Here is a 27,633-nt window from a genome sequence, read left to right as displayed (position 1 = left end):
ATCATTGTCATACGGACTGTCCCCCATAGGTATCCCATTCATGTGGTCTCACGTGCTGTTAGAGAAAAAACTTGAAGAAAAAAGAGGGCTTTTAATAAAAATAGTAGCAGGGCAGATGAGAGGAAGCTGTGAAGGAAGTGTAAAGCTGGAGACACATGCTGGTGTCCCCCTGACCCTGAGATGTGTCACCAGGCAGGGGTGGAGAACAGAGCGTCGCGATGTCAACCACAGCAAGCATCCTTTGCATCAGTGTTGGTGCAGCACTGCGGGCGCTTGGTCTGACAGCAGGACACCAGAACTTCTTCTGGGACCTGGGGGAACCAGAGTCTGCCATGGTGGCTTCTTCCCTTCTCTCCCCTCCCCTGCACTGCCCTCCTCTCCCCTCCCTGCCCACTCCTCACGTGTGCATTAGCCATGGCTGCAGCAGGTCCAAGCAAACGGGAGGAACTCAGGAGCAACCAGAGCTTGGTGAGGACAGCAGATGGGACAAGGGATTCGCCAGGTCCTTGAGGTTCTCTGCTATTTCTGGAGTCCACTAGGGGAACCTAATTGTATTTGGAATATGAGTTAATAAGAAAAAGGGTATCAAAGGACATGACAAGACAGAATATCCATCCTTGCTGTGCAGTTTCTTGAAGACAAGCCCATGAAAGCCCCTGGGAAAAGGATTTTTTTTGTGATAACATCCCTAAGCCAGATTCACCATAGAGGATTTTAAAGAATAGATTAGCTGACTTTAATAGTATGAATTATGAAAAGAACCTGCTCTGTGCAAAGTACAGGGTCACATTTGATGATTCACCAGGCTTTTTCTTGACCATTACTGGAACACTTCACGTCAAAAATGTGATGCACATGAAATTGCTGGAGGCTGATGGAGAAGCTCTTCCAGCTCCCAGTGTCCAGCAGCTATAGGAGGAAACATTTTCTTCTCTGCCAGCAGAATAAAAGCCACACAGCCTCGGGGCAATGGCATAGGAGCCTCGACACAGCCTCTCCACACCGTTAGGATGAATTCTACTCTCACCTCATGTCCCAGAGGAGAACAAGAGCAGCAAACACCTTTTCCTGAAGGTTCCCAACTTTTCTGATCACTCATGGAAACTTTCTGAGCTGAGGGCTGTGTCTGTCTCTGTTTCAATGTATTATTTTACCCCACCTTGAACCTATTTCTCCTTTTGAGCACCATGATATCTCCCAGCAAAAATTCTACAACTTATCGTGTACTATTTGCAAAAATACTTCCTCTGGCATGACTTTTTTTTGTTTGTACTTTGCTGTTATTGTTGTTTTAATTTTTCTCTTGATAATTGCACTGGATACCTCTTAGGTCTGATGCTGATGGAAATGTCAAGTATTTGTTCTCTATTCACTTTCTCCCCTATGTCGAGTACAGGATAAAACTCTGCTTTTGTAGGTGTCTCCTGCATCCCTTTCAAGCACCTCTTTGCCAGACTGAAGGGCTCTAATGTGTTTTAGTCTATTTTTGTGCAGAAGCTGCTCTCTGTCCAATTCACTTCCTTCCTGTCACCCCTCCCCGTTCTCTTATCTCCTTTCTCAAATGCACCGAGCAGAAATTTATTCATCATGAAGGCGCACAATGGATTCAGACAACAGCATCATTTCAATTTTGTTCTTCATTTCTTTGCCAAGAATCTCTCACATTCCATTTACCCAGGGCAATGCTGGACGTGGAGTGGATGTTTTCAAAGAACCATCTGTATTCCTCCCGGTAACTTGTTCCTGAACAGTAATGGTCAATTCAGAGCTCACCGTTTGCTGAGGAGCCCACAGGCTATTTTTTCTCATGTGCATTATTTTGCATGGACTGCCACTGAAATTCAGCCATTTATTCTTCAGACATCAGATTTTGGTTGGTTGGTTGGTTTGTGTTTTGTTTTGTTTTGTTTTGTTTTGTTTTGTTTTTTAACTGTTGCAAACCACTCAGGATTTGATTATCCTGATTAATTTTGTATCAATAATAGATGTTGTTGTCTCACACCTCCAATCCCCAGATAATTTCTAAATAAATTAGGAGATCTATTTCACAGGTCTCTCTGGGATTGCCAAAGGAAGTTGCTCTCATGATGAGAACAGATTGTTTATCTTTATTTCCTGGCTTCTTCTTGCATCTCCTTCATGATGAAAAACAACGCAAACAGTTCACTGAACCATTCTTCAATGACCTGTCTCTCCCACTTGTGCTTTTTGTTCGGCGATGGTCTCCCGGCCACACCACCTCTGGCAAACTTCCTTCCCCTCCTGGTTCTGAAGAGGTTTTATCGTTACCTTCTGTCTCCAACAAGTTGTTGCTCAAAACACTTTTTCACCTGCCATATTGTTCTTCTCCATGCAAACTGTCACATCCAGGGCTCTGTTTCCTCTCTTGAACATGGCTTGTGCTGGTTGAGAAATGCCTTTTAACTCTTCTACTCTGCTGTGTATCTCCACAAACCTTTTTTCCTTTTAACTCTCGTTGGTTTGGCAGTGTGTGATTATTCCAGGCTTGTAATACAGACTTTAAAACCAGTTATTTTACTCTTTTAACTGCTCATTTTCTTTTCGTTTTGAGCAGCTTTTAAATTTTTCATTTACTTTCAATTCTTAATGTCCTATGAGCGATGCTTACGTCTTGAATAGATCCTAGGCACCTCTGAGCTGAACTGAGGATTGCTTTTCTGCTTCTAGAGTCAGTGATTTTAGCTCCAATAGTTATTTATTATGTCCAAAAGTTATTTCAGAAGTGAGGTTTGCTAGACAAATTCTACCCTACTGGCATCAGATAGCCCCAGCACTCAGCCTCTTCCCAAAAAATGAGTGACAGCTGTACAGAGGTGTATTTAAGTTTAGGTGGGATATTTGAAGTTCTCTTCATGTAGGTCATTTTCAGTTTTTGCTTTTAGGTTGGTTTAAGTTGTTTGGTTCACGTTGTTTGGTTTAGCTTGGTTTAGGTCATTAGGTTTAGGTATTTCAGGTTATTTTAAAGTTGGGTTTTTCAGGTTGGTTATTTTATGTTGCTTCTTTTCAGTAGGCAGTTTAGGTAGGCTGGTGTACGTATGTGGTTTTAGGTAGGCTGGGTTAAGTAGATTTGGTTTACATTGTTTAGGTTGTTTTCAGTGTTTCTGGTGACATTGATTTAGATTGTTTGGTTTAGGTTGGTTTAGTTGTTTTTAGGTAGGTTGGTCCAGGTAGTGTTGCTTGTAGGTTGGTCCAGGTAGCGTTGCTTATAGGTTGGTCCAGGTAGCGTTGCTTGTAGGTTGGTCCAGGTAGCATTGCTTATAGGTTGGTCCGGGTAGTGCTGCTTGTAGGTTGGGTTGGGTACCCTCATGCTTTGACTTCCAACAGTGGCAAAAAATATTGAAGGCAACTGCTCTGAACTGTGCTGTGTACTCCTGCCTGCTTTGGATGGTGCTGATAAACCACTGACAGGTGCAGCTGGGATCCGCTTCTCAAAACACAGTGATACCATTTGGACATCGCTTGTGGTGCCTCTTTCTTCAGCCACCAGCCAGCAGAAGACAGGGCCATGCGAGAACCTGGATCCCAGCCCTTTTACAATCCCAATATACCATTTTAACCCAAAGCAAACCCTATGTTTTTCCTACCTGGCTAAGCACATCTCCAGAAACAATAAAACTATTTAGAGGTAGAATCCACCATATTGCATTACATCATAGCATTAACATCAGCGCTTCTAGGGACAATTAAAAATCCTTTCATTTTGAAGGCACTGCTGTATCGCTGTGCCAATGGTCAGATTAGACACAGCAGGACTATTCAAGCAGGCCCAAATTAAGTAATAATTGAAATGTTTGAAGGAAAATGAGTATGGTTGTCAGGGTCAGCCTTAAATATGTTTTGTTAACATCTTGCAGAAATATTTTGATAAAAATCGCAGTCCTGTGTGAGAGATGTCTGGCTTTTATTTCAAAGTAGAATAGGGGCGGGGGAAGGACACACAAGAGCACAGTTAATAAGATGTATAATCAAATAAAAACTTTTGCACAGTGATACTGCATGAGGTAAAACTTTAAAGTTTAAAAACAGAACATGTTTTGCTTACCAAAAAACCCAAGTATTTGACTATAATATACATCCCATGCTTTATGGTGTATTTATTTAACCTATGTAAGTTGGGGAAATGATAAGCAACGTCTCAAAGTGCTGCTGAAAAACAACATAAACATAGCAAAAGTTGTTTTACAGAACTCAAGAGCTGCTAGCAAAGTCGTGTTTTGGAAAAACATGTAACTTCAAGTGCAGTAACTTAAATCAACGGCACGTGAGCACATGCTGAGGTTAAGCAAGTGCGTTGGGGTTTTTATAAATCCTCATATTTGCGTTCTTGAGCCAGGATGAAGCTGGGTGCAGGGATCTAGCAGAGCAGGACAGTTTGCTCTGCTTTGCAACCGATTTCATCAGGAAGAGCAATTGCCTCTTGCTGTACCAGAACAGGTGACAAGGTTTTTGGTATTCAACATCCAAACCCCAATCCCACCATGTTTCTGAATGCTGGGATCAAATAATGATCCAGGAGCTCATTTAAGCCCAGCCCTTGGTCATCAGACCCAGTTTGTGCTGGAGCTGTGCCTGCATCCAGCCAGTCTTAGCCTTCTGGAAGGATCTCAGACCTATATTGTAAGTAGCTTTTCTCCCACCCTGTCTCCTGTATGGACCTGCCCTGTAGCTTTGTTTTCAGCCCATCTGCTTCTCACTGAGCTTCTCAGGTGGACCTTGGACCTAAATTCTTGCTTTATCTGGGCATGTTGCTGTACCCCGTTACCAGCACTGAGCTCTGCTCACCACGGTCAGATCCTCCAGGATTTCTATCGATGATTTCTGCCTGTGCTAGGGCCGCCCTTGGCTTCTGCTTCTGTTTTTCCCATTGTGGAGCATATCCACCTCTGCTGCTCCCTGAAAAACCTGTTCCTGAGCAGACATTTAATCTCTGAATCTCTCGTGCTGAGTAGGTGCCAGCATAAGTAGTCGTGGTGTGTGCTGGGGGTGAGGTTGGCTTCGTAGCCTGTGAAACTGGGAGCTAATGCTGTAGAGGTCAGGAGCAGGATGTGAAAATGCGATTGAAAAAGCCTCCTTAGGCTCAAGTAACTACCGAGCACCATCAGATCAAGCCTGGACATCTCTTGCATGTCAAGGTCTTGATGTGTGCAACGCTCGGTCAGCAAAGGCTGCAGCTCTGAGTTCAAAATAACTATTTGCTGTTCTGCATTTATTGCATTGGCCTTCCAGTCCAGCCGTCCTTATAAAGAACCTGCTGAAGCTTAGCTTAGCTCTTGACCTGCTAGATTTTTACCCGAACCCTATTTCTCTTTGGTTCCCTCGCTGCTGCCTGCGTTCCTGGTCAGGTCTTTGGGGACAGGAGCCTCTTGCTCTGCCCAAGGTGACAAACTGGTAGTTCCACCTTTGCAGCAGAAGCATCTCTGGCAAATCAGCTGCAGCCCACAGCAATTACGCCACGGAAGTTGGGTCAAAGGGAGCAGTAATAAATTGCAAGTTCTGCCAACAAATTCCCTTTCATTTTTGTTGTTGTTTTTTTCCCCTCCAACCCTTGGCAAGACCCTTTCCTGTTTTTCTTTCATTACACGGCAAATGCACAATAGGAACAAGAGGTCATTTACTCCAAATCCTTGATTTTATAATTTTTCTGACATTGCTAGTTGCTTTTTCTAAAGACAGTGAACAATGTGCAAAGTCCTTGTTAGGTAACAGTCATAATTAGAAGCTTTCTAAATTTCCAAGAGGTTTTGAGTACTCAGCACACTCCTTCCCTAATATCCTATGGCTCCATATTTATGTGAATAAACTGAGTTGTGTCCAGTTGACCCCAGAACTGCTGCCCTGCGGGTCTGGAGAATAATATATGAAGGCAAAAAAGGAACAGCTGGAATGGAAGATCCTGTGCAAGAATCCCATGATGTCTGGATTTGTAGAGAAATAATATTTTTGACAAAGTTCTCCCAGGAAAAGCTTACAGGGTCAGCCCAGGTACAAAAGAAGGAATAAGAAACGATTGTTTCAGATCCATGTGGTCAGACAAGCATGGCTTTGTGGATGGGGAAAACATGAAGTGCTACCTATGAAAGTAAAAATGAGTGAATTTTCAGCTGTTTGGGGATGAAAAAGGCAGCTACAGGGAGGAAAAGAAAATTTCAGTTGTATTATGATGAAGCTGACAAATCTTCTCTGCCAGAATGGTACCTTCTGGTTTTGGTCTGAATGAATAGTTTTGGATCAACTGAAGCAGTACTTGAATTTGATGAATTTGGATTTAGAGGAATGGTTTATTTAGTGGTTTTTTTTCAGCAGATCATTTTAGTTTGCATGGGAAGTTCTCCAGGGGGTGAAGGGGAGAGCTGGGTAACCCACATCTCCGGGCTGGGAGCGAACAAGCCACCAAAGTCTGCTGGAGATGCCCGAGTTGGCCACAAACCCAACCCAGCTTCAGGCTGCAGTGTAGGTCCTGTCCCACTTCCCCCAGATTTCCTGGGCCACAGTAGATGTCTTGTGGTTCTTGACCACATGAAATCGTGGTTTGCAGTCTCCAGGGTCAGGGAAACGTGCCAGTCTTTGATCCAGCAGTGAGTCAGGAGGTGGGATGTGTTGGCTGAAGGCATCTCTGCACTCAGTTCGAAAGAAAGTCTTGAGCCAGGGACTCTTGCCTTGTAGTGGAGCTGCCTCCAAGATTGTATCACATCTTTGGGTAGATTTCCATTATGTTCTCCTGCTGCTGCTTCACACTGTATAAATAATTGTATATTCACTGGACATGGAAAAATAACGATCTCCTGTCTGTTTTTTTGCCTGGTAGGATGAGATGTACAAGCTCTGCTCTCTGTCCTGCTGAGTAATTAGGCATTTTTTTATACCTGGAGCCAGACTGGCTCCTGATTTCTGACAGCCTGAAGTTTGGGCCATGCACTTTGCTGTTCTGAACCCGGACAACTGAGCTCTTGGGCATGGGTCACCCTGAATGTCTGAGAGCGGAGGGCTCAGAGCAGAGCAGAGTGTCACAGCCGCCCCCTCCCTGCAGCGGGCAGTGGTGCCTGGTGAACTTAGCTGTTCTTCTCAAATGTTCTTGGCCTTTATTAAGTGCCAGAAGTTGAAGTGTTTTACATTAGTCACTGCCTTTTGTCAGACTTGCTTTTCCTTCTTTGGCTTAAAGCCACACATGAATTTGGGATTGGATCAAGCTGAACTTCAGGTTCTGCTCAAGAAGATCAAGAGAAAGAGAAGGTGATTTGCATGACCCTGTATTGTCATTGATGCTCAGGTGGGCTGGAGATGGTGAGGACTGGGGGCTTTGCCTTTACCATTGCTTGATACGACATATGAGCTGCAGGTTGTGCCTTTTGGGAACAGCCATTTACACACATGCTTGTCTCAAGCACACCCTCACCATTACCAAAGTTCTTGCCCAGCCTGAATCCTACCTAAAATATTGTCAGAGAGCATCTAAGGCATTTATGGCAGAGTGTAGAGGTATGTCCATGGTGATGTACTTCCATCCTCACCAGCAACAGAGTGACCCAAGCTAAAAGAACCTTCTCACTACTCCAGATGCCAAGTGCATTTCTCCAGCCTATTCTCCAACTCACAGGGCAACATATGCATTAGGAAAAAAAATCATTACATCAAAGCACCTGTAAGCTGCGTTAGTCATCTTGGATGCTGCAGAGCACCCTGTGAACGGAAGTGTTTTGTATATGAAGGGGACAATGATGCAATTATCTCCCTTCTGTCCTGTCTGTGCTCTTCCAGCCTGCTCTCATATCTATGATCCTCTCCTCTGGAAATAAAAAAGAGATGTGAAAGGAAAAGAGTGCTGATGAAAATCTGGGAATCCAGATGTCTCAGCAACAAAGACGCGATCCAAGCTGAGTCCTTTACGGTTTGTAACGAGGTGTGTTGGGGTGACTGAAAGCCCTAACCCCCAGCAGGCCATCGTACCTGCTCTCACCCACTTCTCTGAGAGGTGAAGTCTGGAGCAGCTGCTCCTTTTCATTTTAAGTCTTAGGATCTGAGCTATTAATAAGCCTGGAAAATAACCACATGTTCTCTGAATTATCTAACAGATGTTAAATTCCCCAAGATGAAGAGGTGTCAGCCTGATGGAAGAAGTGATGTGAGGACCTTTCTTTTTCCTTTGAGCTGGGTTTCTCTTATTAGCAAAATTGGTTATCTGCTGGTTGATGTAACAAGAAAATTAGTATCACCCCACCAGTTTTGACCCAACCCCACTGTTCCCCCCCACTCTTTGCTTTGTACCCATGTTTATGCATTTCTTGCTTTTCTCCAGCATCAGATTTTGAAGACAAGTGCCATTCAAAATGAAGTCCCATTGAAAGAATGTGTTGTGATGAAGAGCTGTTGAATGAGTCACTGTGCTCGCGCTGGCAAAGCGGGCCGGGGAGCGGGCCAGATCCTTACGCTTGGCACGGGAGAGCGAGAAGCAGAAGAGGAAAGTAAACTTAGGGCCAGGAGCACTGCAGTGCTTGGCCAGCCAAGGGGCTTCAGTTGCAAATGCTTTTCCACTTAACCATTTCAGGGATGCAGCCACCATCAAGGTGGGGATGTATTCAGAGCCTCCTGGAGGTAGTGGGACATGGGCTGATGCAGAGGACGTGTCCTATGCAGGGGATTAAAAAGGGTTCCAATTCTGTCTTCTTTTTGACAACCATGTTTTTTTTTAAGGTTGTCTTCTTCCTGATTCTCTTCTGTCTCAGCCTGAGTGCTCGTGGCTCCATGTGGGGAAAGGTCCTCAGCAGCTCAGGGTGGTATTTAACCAGGATGGCTCGTCATAGGATCTCTGTCTTATAGAATCATCAAAACATTTTGGTTGGAAGAGACCCTTAAGATCATCAAATCCAACCACAACTTAACTCTAGCACTAACCCATATCCGTAAAAGCCTCCTCTCCGCATCTGTCCAACCCTCCAGGGATGGTGACTCCAGCACTGCCCTGGGCAGCCTGTTCCAATGCCCCACAGCCCTTTGGGAAGAAATTGTTCCCCACATCCAACCTCAACCTCCCCTGGTGCAGCTTGAGGCCGTTTCCTCTGCTCCTGGCGCTTGTTCCTGGGGAGCAGAGCCCGACCCCCCTGGCTCCAAGCTCCTTTCAGGCAGTTCAGAGATCAGAAGGTCTCCCCTCAGCTCCTGTTCTCCAGCTGAACTCCCCAGGTCCCTCAGCCGCTCCATCACACTTGTGCTCCAGCCCCTCACCAGCTTCATTTCCCTTCTCTCCACTCGCTCCCCCACCTTTCTTGGTGTGAGGGAACTAAAACCAACTCCAGGATTTGAGGTTGGGCCTCCCCAGCACTGAGTACAGGGGAATGCCTCTTGGTACCTTCCATAAAGATGGAGAGAAGCTGGTCATCAACTGTGTGTAACACAGCTAAGCAGACCCTTGGGAGAGATGCTTATATATGTGGATTGAAGATGTTGAGCCCCAAGGGTACCGCATTTTCTGTGGGTGTAGATACACAGTGAGACTAATAAATCGGCTTCTGCGCTAATAGAGATGCACACACTCTTGACTGTGACCCTGCCGGCTGCTCTCTCCGAGGGGTGACTTTGCTCCGACATTTATTTCTGAGATCTGATTTAGCCTCTCCTGTTACACGCCCGCTGGCATGACAACCGTGAGCGCTTGTTCCAACACGGCGTGCCCTTCCCTCCCGGGGATGCTGCTGGGGAAAACAGCTCAAGTCAGAACAAGCTCATGGGGGAAAGTCCTGCTGGAGGTGTGAGATATGTTCTACCTCTGCCTCCATTCGTGTCATGGGACACTTCTGGATTCCTCTCTTTTTTCATGTCCTGTACCAGAGAGTGCAAGAAATTACAGAAAGTGAGTTCCTGCTAAGTGTGAAATCTGCGGGATTGTGAATGTAGTGGGGATGTTGAGAGTACCAGGGTCTAATCCAGCCAGCAGACTACCTGGTACAAGTCTGGGTTCCCCATATGAAGAGTTGGTTACTGGCTGCTTTAAGGTAGTAAAAATAAGAAAGCTGTGGAGAGCAGGGGACCAGATTTTGAGTGGTTTCACCATTTCGGCACAATTCCCTTTGGCTTGTCCTTCAGGAGTAGTTGACAGTCTTGAACTCGGTGCTATTCACTGCTCGCTTCTGATTAATGGGCTTCTAATGTCATTACTCATTTCATTATCCAACTAATCTGGAAGATTAGCCATTATCTAGAAAAAAAAAAAGACATTTTCTTATTGACATTAAGTGGTTGGCCAGGAGGGTAGACCATAAGGTTCACATTTAAGAATAAGAGCAAGACATCATTAGCAAGAAAATTTGCAGTGAAAGTCATCTGTAAATTTGCATTTTCCTGACAAAGAGTGGAATCCGGCTATCAGAGACAGTGTTGCAAAGCACAGAGGTAAGTGAGGTAGTCCAAAAAATATAAAGACTGTATCAAAAGCCCAAATGGAGCCTCAGAGAATCAGTAATAACAGTGGTGGTAGCAGTAGTAATAATAATGGTAATAACAATACAGCTTGGAGGTCTGGTCCTGGGTCAGGCCTGAAGTGCACTAGGTGCTGTGAAATTGCAGATAAAATGGTAAATATATTCTTGCTTCAAAGTGCTTAAAAACCATGTAGAAGGAGAACAAGGCCAGACGGCTGGTGACAGATAGGCAAGGGAGGAGAAAAGGAGGTAAAGGTGGCTGGTACAGGGAGGGCATGTCTGAGGGCACCACCTATGGAGGTGGTTTGGGGAAGGATAATGAGGAACATATGTAGCTTATTTAGGACCACTTACCCTGGTGCAAGGGCCAGAACAGGGGAAGGAATCAAGTGCTTGTTCAAAGTACTATAAGAGCCTGATAGTGGCTGGCATTGTGGGTGGTTGAAGGCCTGGGCTGGTGTCCCAACAGGATCTGGGGATGGTGGATCAACCAGGTACAAGCCATGAATGTTCCTGGCAGTGGAGACAGTGGCTTGTTTTGGATGCAGAAGAGCAGGGGGAGAGTGGAGAGGTATGGTCAAGGGAATGAGTTTTGCAGGCGTCTTCAGAATGGCGATGCTGCAGCAGGTGGGTGGTGATGCTTAGTGACACAGTATTGGTCAGACTTTGAGATATTGCTTGTCACAACTGGAGAAGAGATGCTCGCCGATGGGGACACCCTGCCTGGGGCCTTGGAGGTTGGGGTGCCCTGCAGAGATACCTGTGGGCCTTGTGGCAAGTGCGTGGGTGGCCTTGGCTGCTCCTCTTGTGCAAGGGCACTTGCACCCACATCTGTAACATGGAAACTTTGGCTGGGACCAGCTTGCTCCACAGAATATCAGCAACATCTCCATGGCAGGGAGGTGGACACACTCTTGACCATGTGCAGGGAACCTGTGCTGATGTGGGAGTGGACACAGAGCATGGTTTGCTCTTCGGAGGTCTCATGGCATCGCATGTTCACGTTCAAAGGTGCTGTACTAGCATCTGTCCGGCGTTTCAGAGGAGACGCTGCAGCCACAGACGCTGCAGTATTTGGTGTCTGCTGCTGCACGTCTGCTCTCCCACTAGCGCTGGGCTGCAGATGAAACCAGCCCTGGATGTCCCATTTGATCTCTGCCAACTCCACATTGCAAAACATATGAGCAAATCGTTGTTGCCCCCTGGAAGGCACAGGGCTGTGTCCCAGAGCACACTATTCCCATGGCATTTAACATTCTCTGCAAAATCAGCTTTTATTTAGAACTGAACATCTGTTCCAGATGTGGTTATTCTCTGCCTGCCTTGCTGCACTCCTGCCATTGTTGTCCTGCTGCACAGTGAAAGGCTGGCATGAATTATTGAAAGATTGAATTTGAATAAATGATAAACTGGCACTGTGCGTGCAGTGATGTTTCTGTCCATTCCTTTACAGAGTCACATTCCCGGTTTTGATGTCCCCATGATGAGCTCGCACGTCTCCCAGAACCTTTTGTCTCATCTGCCTGATGGGGCTGATCGAAGAGCGTGGAGAGGGGCAGCCCAAGCATGAAGGTGGCCAAGGGGACGAGTCTCCTGGGGAGAAGGAGGAGCCGCAGCAGAGAAGCAGGCAACCTGAATTTCCCTCCTGGCAAGTGATTTTTCTTATCTCAAACCGTTCCTTGCATGGGGGCTGCTTGTCGAGGGCGATGGGTGGGAGGGGTGCTGCCAGGTTGCAAGAGTGGGCAGTGGGGACAGCGCTGGGGACCAGCAGTGGGTGCACATGTTGGGAATCTTACAGTGTAAAGGATTCTTAGGTAAAATCCTAGAGGAAAAGCTCATCCCAGGGAAACATCCCACAGGGACTGTGCTGAACGCAAATATATCTGGACCATCAATGCGCACGTGATGTGAGGGCAAGGGGTAGTCAAGTGGGTTCAAACCAGCCAAACCCTCTTTTTCTGTTGGCTGTCACCTGGGAAGCCCAATTGGATTTTTGGAAGCCTGATAGTCTTGGAATTTGATTTTTTTTTAATTATTTTTTGTCTTCACCATGTCGAAAAGCGGCTTGACTCACAGTTGCAGGAGGCTGTGGGGATTCACAGCAGACCATCTGTTTCAGCTGTTAGCAGTCATTAATTTTTTTTCATCTTTTTTGCTACTTTTGAGATACTTCGGGAAAAAATATGTTCTTGGTGGCACTGCAGGACTTCAAAGGCACATATTTGTTTTTCTCCTCAGAGAAACAATATGGAGTGGATGCGGTTGTTATAAAAGAATTAAATTTTTATTGGGCTTTCTAAACAGGGAATTTGTCTCCTGTGGACAAGCAGGAGGACACAGTATATTGTTTATCTCCTTTCCACCATGCATTTGGCTGATACCTCCCTTGCTACTGTACTGCTGTACATCTACTAAGGAGTTTTTCTTGTGTGAACTCTAATGCAGAAAGGCTTTAAAAAAATAAAGTGAGATTTTTCTTTTAAGCCACTATGTTTCTGGAGCTAAGTACTTACTGATTAAATCAGCCTTATTGTCTCCAGTTATTCTACCCAGAAACTGGAAAATTACTCAACTCCTTGACAGGTGTTCACAGCTGATGGCTCAGATTTGTGGCTCGAGTGCTGGGGCATATGGCACGATAAATAATAGAACAAACTCATCCTATTGACACTGTCCACCCTCCAGCCTGTGCACATTTATCCTCATGCGTGCGACAGCCCGTTCCCTGAGCCAGCTCCTCTCGGAGGTGCCACTGCTGGCCCACTGGCTGATGAGTTTGGGTCATTAGTGTTTGAGCAAAGTATCGTAATGATGGTTTTGTGAGGACCTCAGCTTGGTCTGATGGGCAGGTGTCCATCATGGGTTTACTCCCCATACAAAGAATTTCTTCCCCAAAGGGCTGTGGGGCATTGGAACAGGCTGCCCAGGGCAGTGCTGGAGTCACCAGCCCTGGAGGGTTGGACAGACGGACATGAGGTTCTCAGGACATGGGGCAGTGCCGGGGGTGGGTTATGGTTGGACTCGACGATCCTGAGGGTCTATTCCAATCAAACTGATTCTATGATTCTATGATTAGTTTATTCTGCTGGTGCTCATGATGACACATCGTGCTGAGGTTTGCCCGAGAGCCCAAGGTGTTTTCCCTGTTGTTTGCGTAGGGCTTTAGATGCAGCCAAGAAAATTTCATGGAGTTTAAGGGGTGCTTGGAAGTGGCAAAGGCTGGTAGCACAAGAGAAGGTGCATATCTTACATGGAAATATGTGATGGGGAGATGCTGGATGCCAAGTCTGGGCTTTGTGCAAACATGAAGCTGTTGCCTGATAACAGGCAGGGCAGAAAGCTGTGCACCAGTCTCACGGCTGTGCTGGTTTGGGTCATGCGTCCCTGAAAGAAAGCTCTGGACAGGACATGAAACAAGAGTTATGAACCTCTGAACCTACTCTCGAGTCTTACAATGTGGGGAGGCTGCAGAACAAAAACTGAGTAGGGCAATGAAGCTGGTGAGGGGCTGGAGCTCAAGTGTGATGGAGCGGCTGAGGGACCTGGGGGTTCAGCTGGAGAACAGGAGCTGAGGGGAGACCTTCTGATCTCTGAACTGCCTGAAAGGAGCTTGGAGCCAGGGGGGTCGGGCTCTGCTCCCCAGGAACAAGCGCCAGGAGCAGAGGAAACGGCCTCAAGTTGCGCCAGGGGAGGGTGAGGTTGGATCTGGGAACAATTTCTTCCCCAAAGGGCTGTGGGGCATTGGAACAGACTGCCCAGGGAAGTGCTGGAGTCACCATCCCTGGAGGGTTGGACAGATACGGAGACGAGGCTCTTACAGATATGGGTTAGTGCTAGAGTTAGGTTATGGTCATACTCGATGATCTTGAGGGTCTCTTCCATACAGAATGATTCTATGATTCTTTCTCAGACTTGCCTGTGACACCTGGGTGCAGTGACAGCCAGGGAGCTGTGGAGCATTTCCAGCCATCCATTAGTGCTGTGGCTTTCAGCAAGATTACAAAAGCGTCCTGGAAAACACTCCTTGGTGCTGGCCAAAGAGCCGGGATTGTTTCTGGGCGCGGGATCTGGTTCTGAGCTTGGCAGCCGGTGCGGGGCCAAACCACATGTGTGAACTGTGGAGCGATCTTGCGCCAGGGGACACTACAGGGACGGTGGCTCCTCCTGTCCTGCTGCCTGCCTCAGGGTGGCAAGTGCTGGGAAGAACAAAATATCTCCACAATGCAAAGCCAAATGTCCATAGGAAGTGCATGGACATTTCAGCATCAAGTCTGTAGAGTCCAGGACATGGTTCTGAGACTGGCCTGGGCCACCCCTTGTCCTCTGCGTGCGGAGCAGCAGGACGTGTCCCTTCCCTCCATCTCTTGCTCTAATTTCAGAGCAGTGTCCGTGCCTGAGTGATCTTGGGCAGTGATGCACCGCAGTGCCCGCAGAAGGTAGAAAAATGCACATCTGTAGGCTCAGAGATGTTTGGTGCCTGTGTGGTTTTCATTTGGAGGCCTTTCTGTTGTTGATTGACTTAATTAAAACTTTAAAAAAAAAATGAGAAGCAGATAGGATTGGGCGCTTTTTGTGTGTGTATGTGAAGTGCTTTGCTTTGAGGGCTACAGAGCCAATTCTTTGAGGGCTACAGAGCCAATTTTCATCTTGAAATTTCCTTTAATTTTATTTTGAAAGTTCCCTAAAAACTTTTTTGAGCTGCAAACTGAAAGGAGGTGTTAGACTTTGTAACCCAACCCCTAACCTATTAACTGATTCAGAAAGCATTTTCTGTTTTGCAAAGTCAATTTTTCTGGAAAGTCTTTTATTTTCCATATTAAAACATTAGCTTTTAAAATTAACTGAATTCACCCAAGTGCCCAACACACCCCTCAGTGTTTTGCCCCAGCATGGAGAAACATGGGTCAGTGCTCGGTTGTGGGGTGCTCTCCCCCTTTGCCCCACCTGCTCATTTACTGGGACATGGCCTGAGATGTGCAGATTTGATGAAGGATGATTAGTGATTCTGAGACCCCCATTTGCTCTTTGTGCCCCAACACGTGTCTGGTTTTTCTTGTACCATCCTCCTCCTCCCTCCATCAGGTCAGAGCTCAGTGCATCCCCAAGAGACCCCACTCAGGGCACAGCCTAAAAAATCACTGCCCAGATCCAAGTGAGATGTAAAAGTAAGAAAAAGGAAGAAAATATCTCCGTGGCAGGAAATTTGCCTGTTAACACCCCAGACACAAAAGTCTCAATGGAGCTTTTCCCCTCTGAACCAGCTAAAATGTCTCTCGCTGATGGGAAGTCTAAAAATAAGCGTGTTCTCCGCAAACAGCTTAAAGATGTTGAAAATGAAAAGCAACAAAGGATGTAGAACGTATGAGTCACTAAATTACAGGGCTATCTTTCTAAGAGCAAAACAAAATAACAACAACAACGAAAAGCCCTCCCCGCTGAAATTCATTGTGAGTTTTCTGGGTTTGGTTTGGGGCCGTTTGCCCCGCGGTGCCTGCGCGGACAAGTCATCGTATTCTTGTGGGCTGGCGAAGGGCTGAGTCCTTATCCGTTTGTATTACACAGTGTGCCAGAGCTGCTCTGGGTAAATAATCGGAGTAAAAGCAGTCTGCTTGGCGGCACGAACAGGAGGTGCTTTTCTCTCGCACATGGGCATTTCTGTTGATTTTTCGGGAGATAACCCCCCCTGCATGGGCTCGCTGGATGTCGAGCTTTCTTGCGGGGAAGAGTGTCAGCGTTCGTTCATCTCGACAGCGTGTTCTTCTGGCCCTGGTTAAACCATGAGTGTTTGGACTCTCAGTTGGGAGCGAGCAGATTTTTGTGGGTGTAATCGCGTTTGTCTAAAGCTTTGGTTTGTTGAGATAATGTAATTAAAAGGAGCTCTAGGTTGTCGGTCTTGGGGGATTTTTTTCCCCCTTGAAGGTCTCGTAATGTGATGAGCTCCACTCGGGTGGACTCTGTTGCAAAAACTGAAGCTTTTTTAGCATTTGCAGATGAGCTTGAACCAAAATCTTGGCGTTTGAGGCAGCAGGAAAGGGGATGGAGCGGTGCCAAACCTGTGCCTACATCTGATGCTTGCAGCCAACCCCAATCTCACTAATAGGCTGAAATGAAACCTCGGATCTCAGCAGATGGTGGGGCTGGAGATGTGAAGCTGCCAGCGTTTCCGTGGCCCAAACCTGCTGTTAGTGTGTGCAGTACCCTCACCGCGGCGTGATGGGGCTGGAGGATACCCCATTCTACCCAGCAGCAGCAGCATCTTCATCCCTCCTCTTCCTCTCTGCCCGAGCCCATTGCAGCACCCGGCTGACTCGCTCCCAGCCTGAATAACCCATCGATCAATAAATCAGTTGCCTGACTTGGCAGGTACAATAAAGACTGTGCACGAGGATCATAAATCCTCAAGCGGAGCTCGCTCGGTAATGATTTAATCTAGATATTTAGTTCTGAAATGTGCTAATTAAACTTCAGAATGAAGCACCCAGCACAAAAGCGAGATGGATAAAAAGTTTAAAAAAAAAAAAAGTTTCTCCAGGAATAATTAACCATCATTAAAACATAAAAATCCAGGCTAGGGAGCAATTGTACGCCTTCCACAAAGTGTTTCATCAGGAATAATGGGATGAAATTAAGCAATACACAAATGTAAGCTGAAAGTTGAAAAACTTATCCCGCTCGTGAGACCCATTAGACTGTGTGATGTTACTGAGCCCTCTCCAGGGAGTGGTCGAATGTGTGTCGAATGTGTGTTTCTCGGGACATTTAAAATTGGACTGGCCAGAGGTCCCCTCCCCAACATTGTGAGGAATAATTACAGCTCTCCTCACTTCAATGGGCCTTACAGATTTTGCAGTTTTAATTTCGGTGGGTCATCCCTAACTGAGCAAAACCATTTCATTTCAATAGAGAACTTTCTCATCTAAGGGACCTCTAAGCTTGACTCTCCGGGCCTTGCATCTAGATATTATATAGGATGCTTTTAAACCAGCAGCCTCTTCTAAAATCACACACTGGCTTGCCCTGTCTCCCCTTGGATGCCGCATTTATTGCTGCCATATTTATCGTGTGTTCACCCAATGCTTTCCCTGGTCTCAAAAGAGGAATCGGCAATGAAATGAAGACCTCGCTGTGCCTACGCGGCCGTGGGTTTGCTGAGCATCTCCTCATGAGCTGGGTGGTACCCAAATGTACTCACTCCGACTGGTGTACAACAGCTTGATAGCAAATTACATCAAGCGATAATCCACTTGTTCTTAGAGTGACAGCTCAGCACTGACAGTGACAACTATCGCCGGTCCCCAGCAGGCAGCCAGGCAGGTCTCTCACAACAACCTCCCCTGCCTTGCATAATTTTTCAGCACATTACTTTGGCACATTAGTATTATATTGTCTCTCGCCGTATCATTTTCGGGAGCGCAACATGAATGTCGCGGTGCTGATTTCCGAGGTAGACCTCTCCTCCCAGAGAGCATCCCCTCCCATTGCCACCCCCTACTGGGGGACCTGCCTTTCTACCATCTCCTTAAAACAGAACAGTTGACATGATCAGCTCTGTATTTTAACAAAGAAAAAGAGAAAGGGGCCACTGGCTCGTTCTCTTTATGCAGACACAAGTTTGCAGATATTCTGGATGTATTTAAGGATTAACGAGAACTTGGTTCTCTAACAATTTTTAATAACAAATATATAAGCCTAATGGATTTTCCAGCTACTGTTTTCAGCCATGAAGGTTGGAACCTTTTTGGCTAATGTCTTCCAGAGCTGAAGGAAAGGAAATTAGCTAAAGGCAGGGAATAGTGTTCTGCCAATGAGGGGCTTTGCCCCCAATTTGCTCATCCAAGCAGCCCAGCTGAAGCTGAGGAACTCACGGCTGAAAGTTTCCTTATGGGTCAAGCAAACAAAGAAATTAAGAGATTGTGCTGAAACAGCACTTAGTCCTGTCATTCACCTTCCACTGATGGTGCTGAGGGCCACGTTACTGGACCGGGAATAATCTTCCCACTGGACACAGGAAGGCAGCTAACTTAATACAAATGGTAAAACTGCAAGATGTAGTCAGGCCTGCACAGCCCTTATGGCTTATAAGGGACCATGGTTAAATTCCTGCATCTCCATTCCAGCCCCTGGTGAGGGGCAGAAAGATGCAGAAATCCTGTGCTTGGGCAGCACAGCTCAGCTGGTGAAGCAGAAATAGTTTGATATCGATGGAGATGGGATTTCTAGTGTGTGTGAGGAGCAGAGAAAGCAAAATCCATCTGCCTCAGGTTCCTGAGCCAGCGATCGTGTTCCTTCTGATGATAAAATCCCAGCCTGGGGAATGGCATGGCCTGGGAGGCTGGAAAGAAGGAGATGGGAAGGATTTGACATCAGAAAAGTACAACACAGGAGGATGTGAATTGAACACTTTTGAGCCATAAAATCAACACTTATTCTGCAGCTTTCTTTGGTGCTCAGAGGGTTGCTGGAGATGCTGGGTGGCTCCCCAGGCTGTTTCCCAGGTTTGACCAAGGTGGTTTCAGATGACTTGTGTTGGGTTCTCATTAGAGACTCTCCTGCAGTCAGCTGATTTCACCATCACCTTTCCACGTGTTTACCCTCAAGGATCTTCAGCAAAATTTTACCCTGTTGGAAGAACCCTGGTCCAGTTTTCCCCAGATGTGGTTTTTCCGGTGGGTTTGCCACTACCGGGCAGTGACCAAAGAGCCTCTGGTGCATTTAGAAAAGGAAGCAGAAAGACAAGGCAGCTCTGGCAAGCCAGCGAAGATGACTGCAGCAAGGAAAGGTATCTCCTGGCTGATCTGTGGTGGTAGTTTTAGCTCAGTCGAGCAGCTTGAGGAGATGTTCACAGCAAGCTGGGAGAGGTGCTCTCCCTCAAGCTCTTGTTCTGCCACTCCGCTGAAGTCAGGACCCCCCGGAGCTGCCAGCATCAGTGATTTGTAACTACTTGCTCTGCTGCTCAGCATCAAACAGAGGTTTAGGCAGGCTGGGACACTGGGTTAGGGAAATGCACACCTTTGTGCACGCAGGAGACACGTGGAGATGTGGTTTATTTTCCTCCATTGCTGTTTCTAAATAAGGAACCAGCAGCCGATCCCCCCATGCTAAAAAGAGACCTACAGAGCTTTTGGGGACTGAACTTTCTAAGGAGACTCAGCCTCACAGAACTAATTCCTGTGTGGTCGGGGACTGTTGAGGGTCGGGGACTGTTGAGGGTCGTGCTCTTTCCCAGCTGCCCCGGGGAGGGAGGAAATAGGGGCGGTGGGAGCTGCTGGAGGATGGAGCACCCGGAGCGCGGCCCCGCTCCCCCGCCCGCAGCATCGCTCGGGGTATTTGGGGCTGGGGGGGGCGGAGAATGAGGGGGTGGCTGGTGCCGAGGTGCCGGCGAGGAAGGGGTTAAGGGGGGGCTGCCGCAAGGTGGGCCGCGGCGGAGGGTGTTCCCCGGGCGGGCGCTGCGGCGCCGCCCTGGCCGGGGGGAGCGCGGCGGGGCCGGGGGGCTGCGGGGGCCATGGGGGGCTGATGCTGCGCCGTGTTCTTCAGCGTTCCCCATTTTTTTTAATTTTTTGTTAAATTTTTAAAAATTTCTTTTCCTTTGCTCCGCCATCCTCACCGCCCAGATCTCTGCCTCCTCCCTCCATCCTCCTTTGAATAACTCGGCCAGGAGCGATCTGGAGGAGGAGGAGGAGGGAGGAGGGGGGGAAGAGGAGCCGAGCAAACCTGTGGCAGAGGAGCCGGCTGGTGGAGAGGTGAGTCGAGGAGGGGGTGAGACCCCGCTGAAGGATAGGGAGCACCGGCTGTCCCTCACCCGGGGACGGGGGGGCTGTTTGGAGGGAGCCGGCTGCGCGGTCGCACCCCCCGGCCCCAGGTGGGGGGTACCCGGTGCTCCCCGGGGAACCGACCTGTTGGCCGGAGCGGGGGCTGGTCCAGCTCTGCCGGGTTCATTAGACGGGGCGGCGCGGAGCGGGGTGCCCGGGGGGGGTCTGCGGGTTGGATGCTCATCCCCTCTGGCCGCCCCTGTGCTGACCCGCTGGAGCACTCGGTTCCCCAGCCCCTCGTGTGTGTGTGTGGGGGGGGGGGGGGGGTTGTTCACCGGTGTTTTGCTCCCCCGCTTTCCTTGTGGGCACACGTTTGTGGAGAGGGGCGAGCAAGTTGCCATGGAGCGGTGTCACATCACTTTTGGTGCCCACAAAGCCTTTTTTTTCTGAATTTCTGGGCCCATCTTCCTCGTTGGTACCCTGGGTGATGTAATAAGCGCTCGGTATCTATGCGGTGTCCTGCTCTTGTGGAGTTAGATAAGAATGAAGATCCCAGAGCAGAGGGAGGATCTGCCATGTGTTTGAATAGATGGGTCTTAATGAATCTGTCAAAATCAACAAATGTACCTGACGGAGGAATTTGGCCCCCAACACCTCCTCATGCCGCTATCGGCAACCAAAAGACTCCCAGAGAGAGTCCTGCTGGTTGCCCAGATGCCTACTAATAGCTTTAATGCATTCAGCCCAGCCTCGTTTGATTTCCGATATCATTTGAATCACCAGATTTAATACATGATTTGCAGTGATTGCCTCCTGATTTCCCCTCTCGAGCGGCAAAAGGAAAGCGTTAAGGAAGGCTGAGGTGCCGTGCTTTGCTGGTGTCCTGAGCGTGAGCTGTTTCTCCTGTTACTCACCAGCAGCTCAGACCTTTTTCCACCCACCAAGTTTTACTGTTTGCCGTGTAGCAGCTGCATCCCCCTTAGCACACGCCGCACCGTGTCGCACTAATTCACCGGGTGCCTTGCAAGCTTGTCTCGGCTCTTGGTGGCTTTTGGAGCCTGTGGAAAGTCATCGGGATGCAGCCGGGCCCCGTCAGGAGACGATAGCGGGACGAGATCGGCTGGGCTGTGGTCGCCGGTAACTCCGCCGGAGGAGAACGTGTGTGATCCTGTGTCACCCCAGGTGCTTGCTGGACTACGAGAGGATCTCCTCATTGCCTGGGAAATCGAATTCCCCCATTGTTCAGCTGTAAAATAGCTGCACAAGGCCGCGATTGGCAAAGGACTGGATCACCCAGGTTGCTTACATCACGTAGGCAGCTGCCACCGAAATGACACACTTGATTGAAGGCCAAAAGAACCATATACGTAACTGCCTGTGATTAAGCTCCATATGATGCCTCAGAGCAAGTAAAAACCCCTCCTTCATCTCATCTGGTTTGTAATGAGACAGCCGTTGCAGGCATATCATTTGGGTCATGTTGTGGCTTTTTTGGGATTTTCGTTTTGTTTTTGTTTGGGTTTCTTTTAATTTTTTTAATTGCTTCTGGCTGTAAACTTCCATGACCTGCATCAATCTGCCGTCGCACCCTCGCGCGGTGCCCCATGAGAGCCTGGTGCTGTAAGTGTGCTGGTAGCTGGGAATACAGATTTTACCAGGTAAGAGCTCCCGATGCCATTTTTTTTGGACGAGGAATATTCCAGCTAACTTCTTGTGGGGAGGGAGAGGGTCTTTGTGCGCGTCCTTTCCCCACCGGCATGTGTTTGTGGCGGTGTGACTGTCTGTTTCTGGGAAGGGTTTGATAGGGGAAGCTTCATCTTTTCAGTTTTTGGAGTCTTTGTGGAAGCTGAACTGTTTCTTCAGAGTGTGCACTGTACCTGTGGATAAATCCTCTGGTGAGGCAGTTTGCAGATCTCCGGGCAGAATCCTAATGGGGTGGGGAGGGATGGGGAAGGTGATGGACCCGAGGCCAAACCTGCAGCGGGTGAAACGTCCAGGTAGCGTAAGGACCGCAGAGTCCCCTCGGACAGGGCTCTATCGTGCAGGAGCTGGCTCCTGCTCCTGTACTTTTTGGCAGAGTGCAGACCCCATCTGGTCCTCACAACACCTTCCATTAACTTTTTGGTGGGGCAGGGTCAGGCTGGGACCCGATCCTGTAAACTGGCTTCATCAGTCAACAAAAAGCGCTTTCTAAGCATCTCCCTGCTATGGAATCCCAGGGCAAAACTTGCAGAAAAACCCCCACAAACCATTTATTGAGAAATAGTTCGCACAAACGCTAATTTAACAGAATCTCCTTCCTTTCCTGCCTCAGCTGCCTGGGTCGTGCCTCCTCTCTCCGTACTCACACTCTCTCTGATTTCATTATCACACAGTTTTTGTCCAATCATAACATGCTTGGGGATTATGCTGATGCAGCTTATTCCTACCATATCATGATAGATGGCTATATATAAATATAGATGGATATATAAACAACATTTTTGTGGCTGCTTGTCCAGGCTTTCCTTCAACAGCCTGAATCCCAGCCCAGGCTTGGTACGTTTCAATGGCTGGACCCACGCAGCTCTCGCAGCCTCCAGAAAGCCTTCCCCTGTAAGTTATAATGCGATGCAAGTCCTCTCATCTTATTTTTCTTTAAATAACCTAATTTCTAAGCAAAATCATTGCTTGACCAGGTCGTGCTGTGCACGTTTTATCTTCCAGAGTTATCGTAAACTGAACAAAATACCCATTGAGAAACTACTTGTGTTAGAAATACCAGCAAACATCATTTTAGTCGATTTGGGCACGTATAACTTTATTGATTCAGCATGAAATATGACAGGCAGTCTGTTAGGAGACGCAAAATGAAGCAGGCAAAGCCTTTTCAGAATATGTTGAGCATGTTGGATGGGTCTGAGTGTGTTCGTTGTAGCCCGGTGGATTGCTAAGGTAAACTGAAATGATTGTTACGAGTCCTGTAAACAATAACAAGTCAGTTTTATTCAGTTTCATGCAGCCCATAACTGAAGATATATTAGTTAGCTCAGCTGTTAACTGGGGGAACTGATATGTCCGGAGAAGCTTTGCAAGACTGAGTAGCCTTTAATTGTATTTTTAACCCGTGAATGTGGTTAGTGTTAGAAGTGTAAGCAACAAACTAAATACTGGGTATTATGCAATAGTACTTGAGCTATCATGAAAAGAGGGCAATAGAAACAAACTGTTTTATAGGTCTGCTTTTAATTAAATGCAGTCTACTTTGATGAAAGCTCTAAAATGTGAAAATATTTCTTAGAATAAAGACATTAAGCAGTGGTAGTTAAAGCCACAGTGTGGGTTTAGTCTGTCGAACCTGAAGTCCATGGGTAGGACGTGGAAAATGTATAGAAATTCAGTGGGTGGTTCTAAAACTGCCCTCTCATTCCGTGAACTTCATATCTGCGTGTGGAGGCTTACCGGCCATAATTGTATATACATTTTTACAGCATGATAAAAGAAAACCTTAAACATCTGCACTGCATGCTGGCATTGTCTGCTCACAGCTGAGGATTTTGAGCAGCATATACCTCCCTTTTTCATACATTATTGAGCCGTTTAACCCGGTTGGAGGTTTTGGCTCCACGCTGTTCGTTGCCTGTAGCCATACCCTCCTGTGCTGGCAGCCTCACAGCTTTGGGGGTACCAGGGGTACTGGTGTTGCAGTGGGGGGTGCCGAGTACTGGGATTGTGTCTGACCCCCCAGCACGGAATCGATGCCCAGCAGCGCAGGGAGGAGCTTGCTGGAGATGCTAGTTTGGGGCTCTCTGAGCCTTTTCCTCACCCTCCTGTGTTTCCATCACCATCACATGTGTTTATTGTAGCTCTCCACATGGTATCTGCTGAAGGGGTTTGGATATTTATAAATGCTCTAAGGGTTAAAATGTGCCTGCTTTGCTTTTTAATAGGGCACAAGTGTGATGGGAGCGGCTGAGGGACCTGGGGGTTCAGCTGGAGAACAGGAGCTGAGGGGAGACCTTCTGATCTCTGAACTGCCTGAAAGGAGCTTGGAGCCAGGGGGGTCGGGCTCTGCTCCCCAGGAACAAGCGCCAGGAGCAGAGGAAATGGCCTCAAGTTGCGCCAGGGGAGGTTGAGGTTGGATGTGGGAACAATTTCTTCCCCAAAGGGCTGTGGGGCATTGGAACAGGCTGCCCAGGGCAGTGCTGGAGTCACCATCCCTGGAGGGCTGGACAGACGGACATGAGGTTCTCAGGACATGGGGCAGTGCCAGGGGTGGGATAATGATTGGACTGGATGATCTTGAGGGTCTTTTCCTACCAAAATGATTCTGTGATACACAGATACTGGGTTTGCCTGTGGTCATTTAATGTCCTGGAGGATGACACAGGTGACAGGGCGGTGGACACGTGTCCACAAAGAGCATCTGCATGCAAACAATTTCTTTGGGTTTTTTTTTTCCCTTGGTGCTGGCACATTAATAACGTGAGTGAGCCTGAGAAGCTGGAAGCTCATTCAGTCAAGGGAATGGACGTCATTGATACCCTGCACAAACTCCAGCTTGGCTTAATTCCTTCCTAACCTAAATTCCCGTTGTGTTTGTACTAGCTCCCTGGCGGGGGCCCGATTCTGCAAAGAGGTCACTGGGCCAGAGCCGCACTGAAGTTAATGAGTTGCAGTGAGCGCCCGGGATTGATCCACTTTAATGAGGTTTTCTTCATTCTCCTCTCTTTGCGGGACTATCGCTGTTTGCGTAGATACGAGGATTGTCTTGAAGGGTTACCCAATCTGCAAAGCCTTAGGCAAACAGCGGAGTAAATAAGTTGGCTTGGATGAGCAGTGCTGGTGGTTGCAGCCTGTCCCAGTGAGGGTAACTGGAGTTTGACCATTACATCCCATGATCGCTGCAGCCCCTGGGGGGACATGTTTGGAGACCCAGATGTGTTCATATTGCTAACTGGCAAGTTTCTCCAAGGGTTTGAGGACATATCTAGAGGTTACCAAGGGTGTCATGGTCATGTGTTCTTTGAGATGTATTTATATGTTCATCCTTGATTTTAGATACTTTGCTCTGACCCCTTTTAAAAACTGCACTTTAAGAAAAATACCTTCTCTACACTATTTTGTTTTGGTATATTGGTGACCTCCACCAGGGCAATGATTTCCCCATGGAGAGCTGTCGGCACGTCAACTATTATGGAAATGAGGTTCTAAATAGTTGATCATCCCTGCCAGGTATTAATGTTGGGAACAGCCAGCCCAAGAGCAAATCCCAGCAAAAACAAGAAAATAAAGTCCCCATAACTGTTTTCAATTATTCTGTCTCACTGGTTCTCCTTATGTTTCAGGAAGAAACATGCAAATCTCTCTGGGTCTAGCTTGTTTACAGAGTGCTCGTGGGTTTAAAATACAGCCAGCATCAGATTTCTGTTGTACATTTCCTTCAAATAAATGCTGAAATAAAAATAAGGATGCTGTAATTTGTGCCACCCCACGAGCTAAATACTGCGCTCCAGCAGGAAATGATCATTTTGGTTTCTTGGAACAGCTTTACTATAATCTTCCAAAGACCGGTAGCTCACAAAGAAAGAAGCGCAGGCTTTCTCAAGGCAGCTCAGCTCTCTCTGATAGGATCTGGTTTCTTCTGAATTAAGGTTTTTGGATGATTAAGCGCTTCAGTGTGCTTAGATCCCCCTGAGTCGGGGAAGAGCTTCAGCTCTTTGCAGCATCGGAGCACCAGGAGGCCCATCCTGCCAACTGCTGTGCATGTATAGAGGGAATTGCACATTTGGGGTCTACCTATATACTCTTCTCATAAGCAGCTAAATAGTATCGTGGCTATAGAATCGTAGAATCATTTCGGTTGGAAGACACACTTAAGATCATCAAGTCCAGCCATAACGTAACTCTAGCACTGCCCCATGTCCCTGAGAACCTCATGTCCGTCTGTCCAGCCCTCCAGGGATGGTGACTCCAGCACTGCCCTGGGCAGCCTGTTCCAATGCCCCACAGCCCTTTGGGGAAGAAATTGTTCCCACATCCAACCTCACCCTCCCCTGGCGCAACTTGAGGCCGTTTCCTCTGCTCCTGGCGCTTGTTCCTGGGGAGCAGAGCCCGACCCCCCTGGCTCCAAGCTCCTTTCAGGCAGTTCAGAGATCAGAAGGTCTCCCCTCAGCTCCTGTTCTCCAGCTGAACCCCCCAGGTCCCTCAGCCGCTCCATCACACTTGTGCTCCAGCCCCTCACCAGCTCCGTTCCCTTCTCTCCACTCGCTCCAGCACCTCAAGGCCTTTCTTGGCATGAGGGGCCCAGAACTGACACCAGGATTTGAGGTTTGGCCTCACCAGCACCAGCTGGTGTGAAACAGCTGCTGTGGGTGGACAATGCACCATTGGGTGGGTGTCCTGGCCACCTTCTGCAGTGGTGCTGCCAGTCCTTTGTGTCCCAAGGCAGCTGATACCTCTGGCGTTCTGCGTGGATCGATGCCTTGAGCACAGCATCTCTGAACCCTTTCTCACCATAGCTTGTTCCTGGGTTAATAGTAGTTAATATTAATCAGCCTGGTGGTTCTGAAAACGTCTTGTTTGGGCAGGTCTTTATTTGGGTCAGTTGACCCTCACCCAACAAGCAAACGGGGATCCTCTTTTTAAACCTGGATCCTCTTTTAAAGCTGAGCCATAGTATTTGTATGAAGACTCTTTCTCGAGGAAACCAACACCCCTGAATGTTTGCAGTGGGGAAATGCTTGGAGTGTATCTTGGTTTGAATCTTACACTATGATCTACCTCAATTTATATGAGAATTATTCCAGTGTTATGGTTACCCTTGGCTCTTTAATTACCTTCTGGCTCATTTAGATATGTTGATGGCTCCAGTCCTCATAGCTCCTAGGGAACTTTCTGTAGGAACCATCAGCTATTGCTTTTAAAAAATAACCCTCACCAGATGTCCAAAAGCCTTCTTTAAAGAAGAGGCCTGGCATAAGTCATATTTATTGGGAGTAATTAATTGTCCTGTTAAAAACCCTAAATGTTTTGGCATTTCATTAATAATACATAATCAACCAACAGGCTATTTGTAGTGTGTTACTTTGTTAAATCTGCTGTATAAATTGTCATTATTTATATATTTCATGTTTATAATTACTCATCTGTGACGCACTCAGTCTGTTATGAATAATCCATTGTATATTGTTTTCTTAAATAGGATGCTTGCTCAGTGTGCTGGGGGTGCCAGGAATCGCTGCTAATAATGTCTTGATGTCTGATTTATGCCTGTGAAGTGAAGGCAACTGGACATGAGTAAATGAACAGAAGCACGTTCAGAAAACTGTCCTCAATGCACTCGATAAGCAAACACTCAGCTGTTGTGAGTAGAGGTGAAAATGGTTAAACAGAGCAGGGAAACATGTTAGAAATGCGTTACGGGGGGATAAATATGCACAAGTTATTTTTCCTCGCTGTTTTGATGTTTTATT

The 27,633-nt window shown here is 47.4% G+C and overlaps 1 protein-coding gene across 1 annotated transcript in view; it reads left to right on the top strand.

Annotated features, from left to right (window-relative positions):
- Positions 1-11,956: 11,956 nt before the first annotated feature.
- CALN1 (calneuron 1) overlaps positions 11,957-27,633 on the top strand; it is a gene marked incomplete at both ends in the record, with an annotated part of 134,104 nt that continues 118,427 nt past the window's right edge. Inside the window, one exon of the mRNA XM_080357186.1 lies at positions 11,957-12,082. Coding sequence (XP_080213312.1) covers positions 11,957-12,082 — 126 coding nt within the window. The remainder of the gene's footprint in view (positions 12,083-27,633) is intronic.

This window comes from Nesoenas mayeri (genome assembly GCF_963082525.1).
Source record: "Nesoenas mayeri genome assembly, chromosome: 20".
Classification (NCBI taxonomy): Eukaryota; Metazoa; Chordata; class Aves; order Columbiformes; family Columbidae; genus Nesoenas; species Nesoenas mayeri.
The sequence above is the reverse complement of the archived record's forward strand: the minus strand, read 5'-3'. Positions and strand labels throughout refer to the sequence as shown.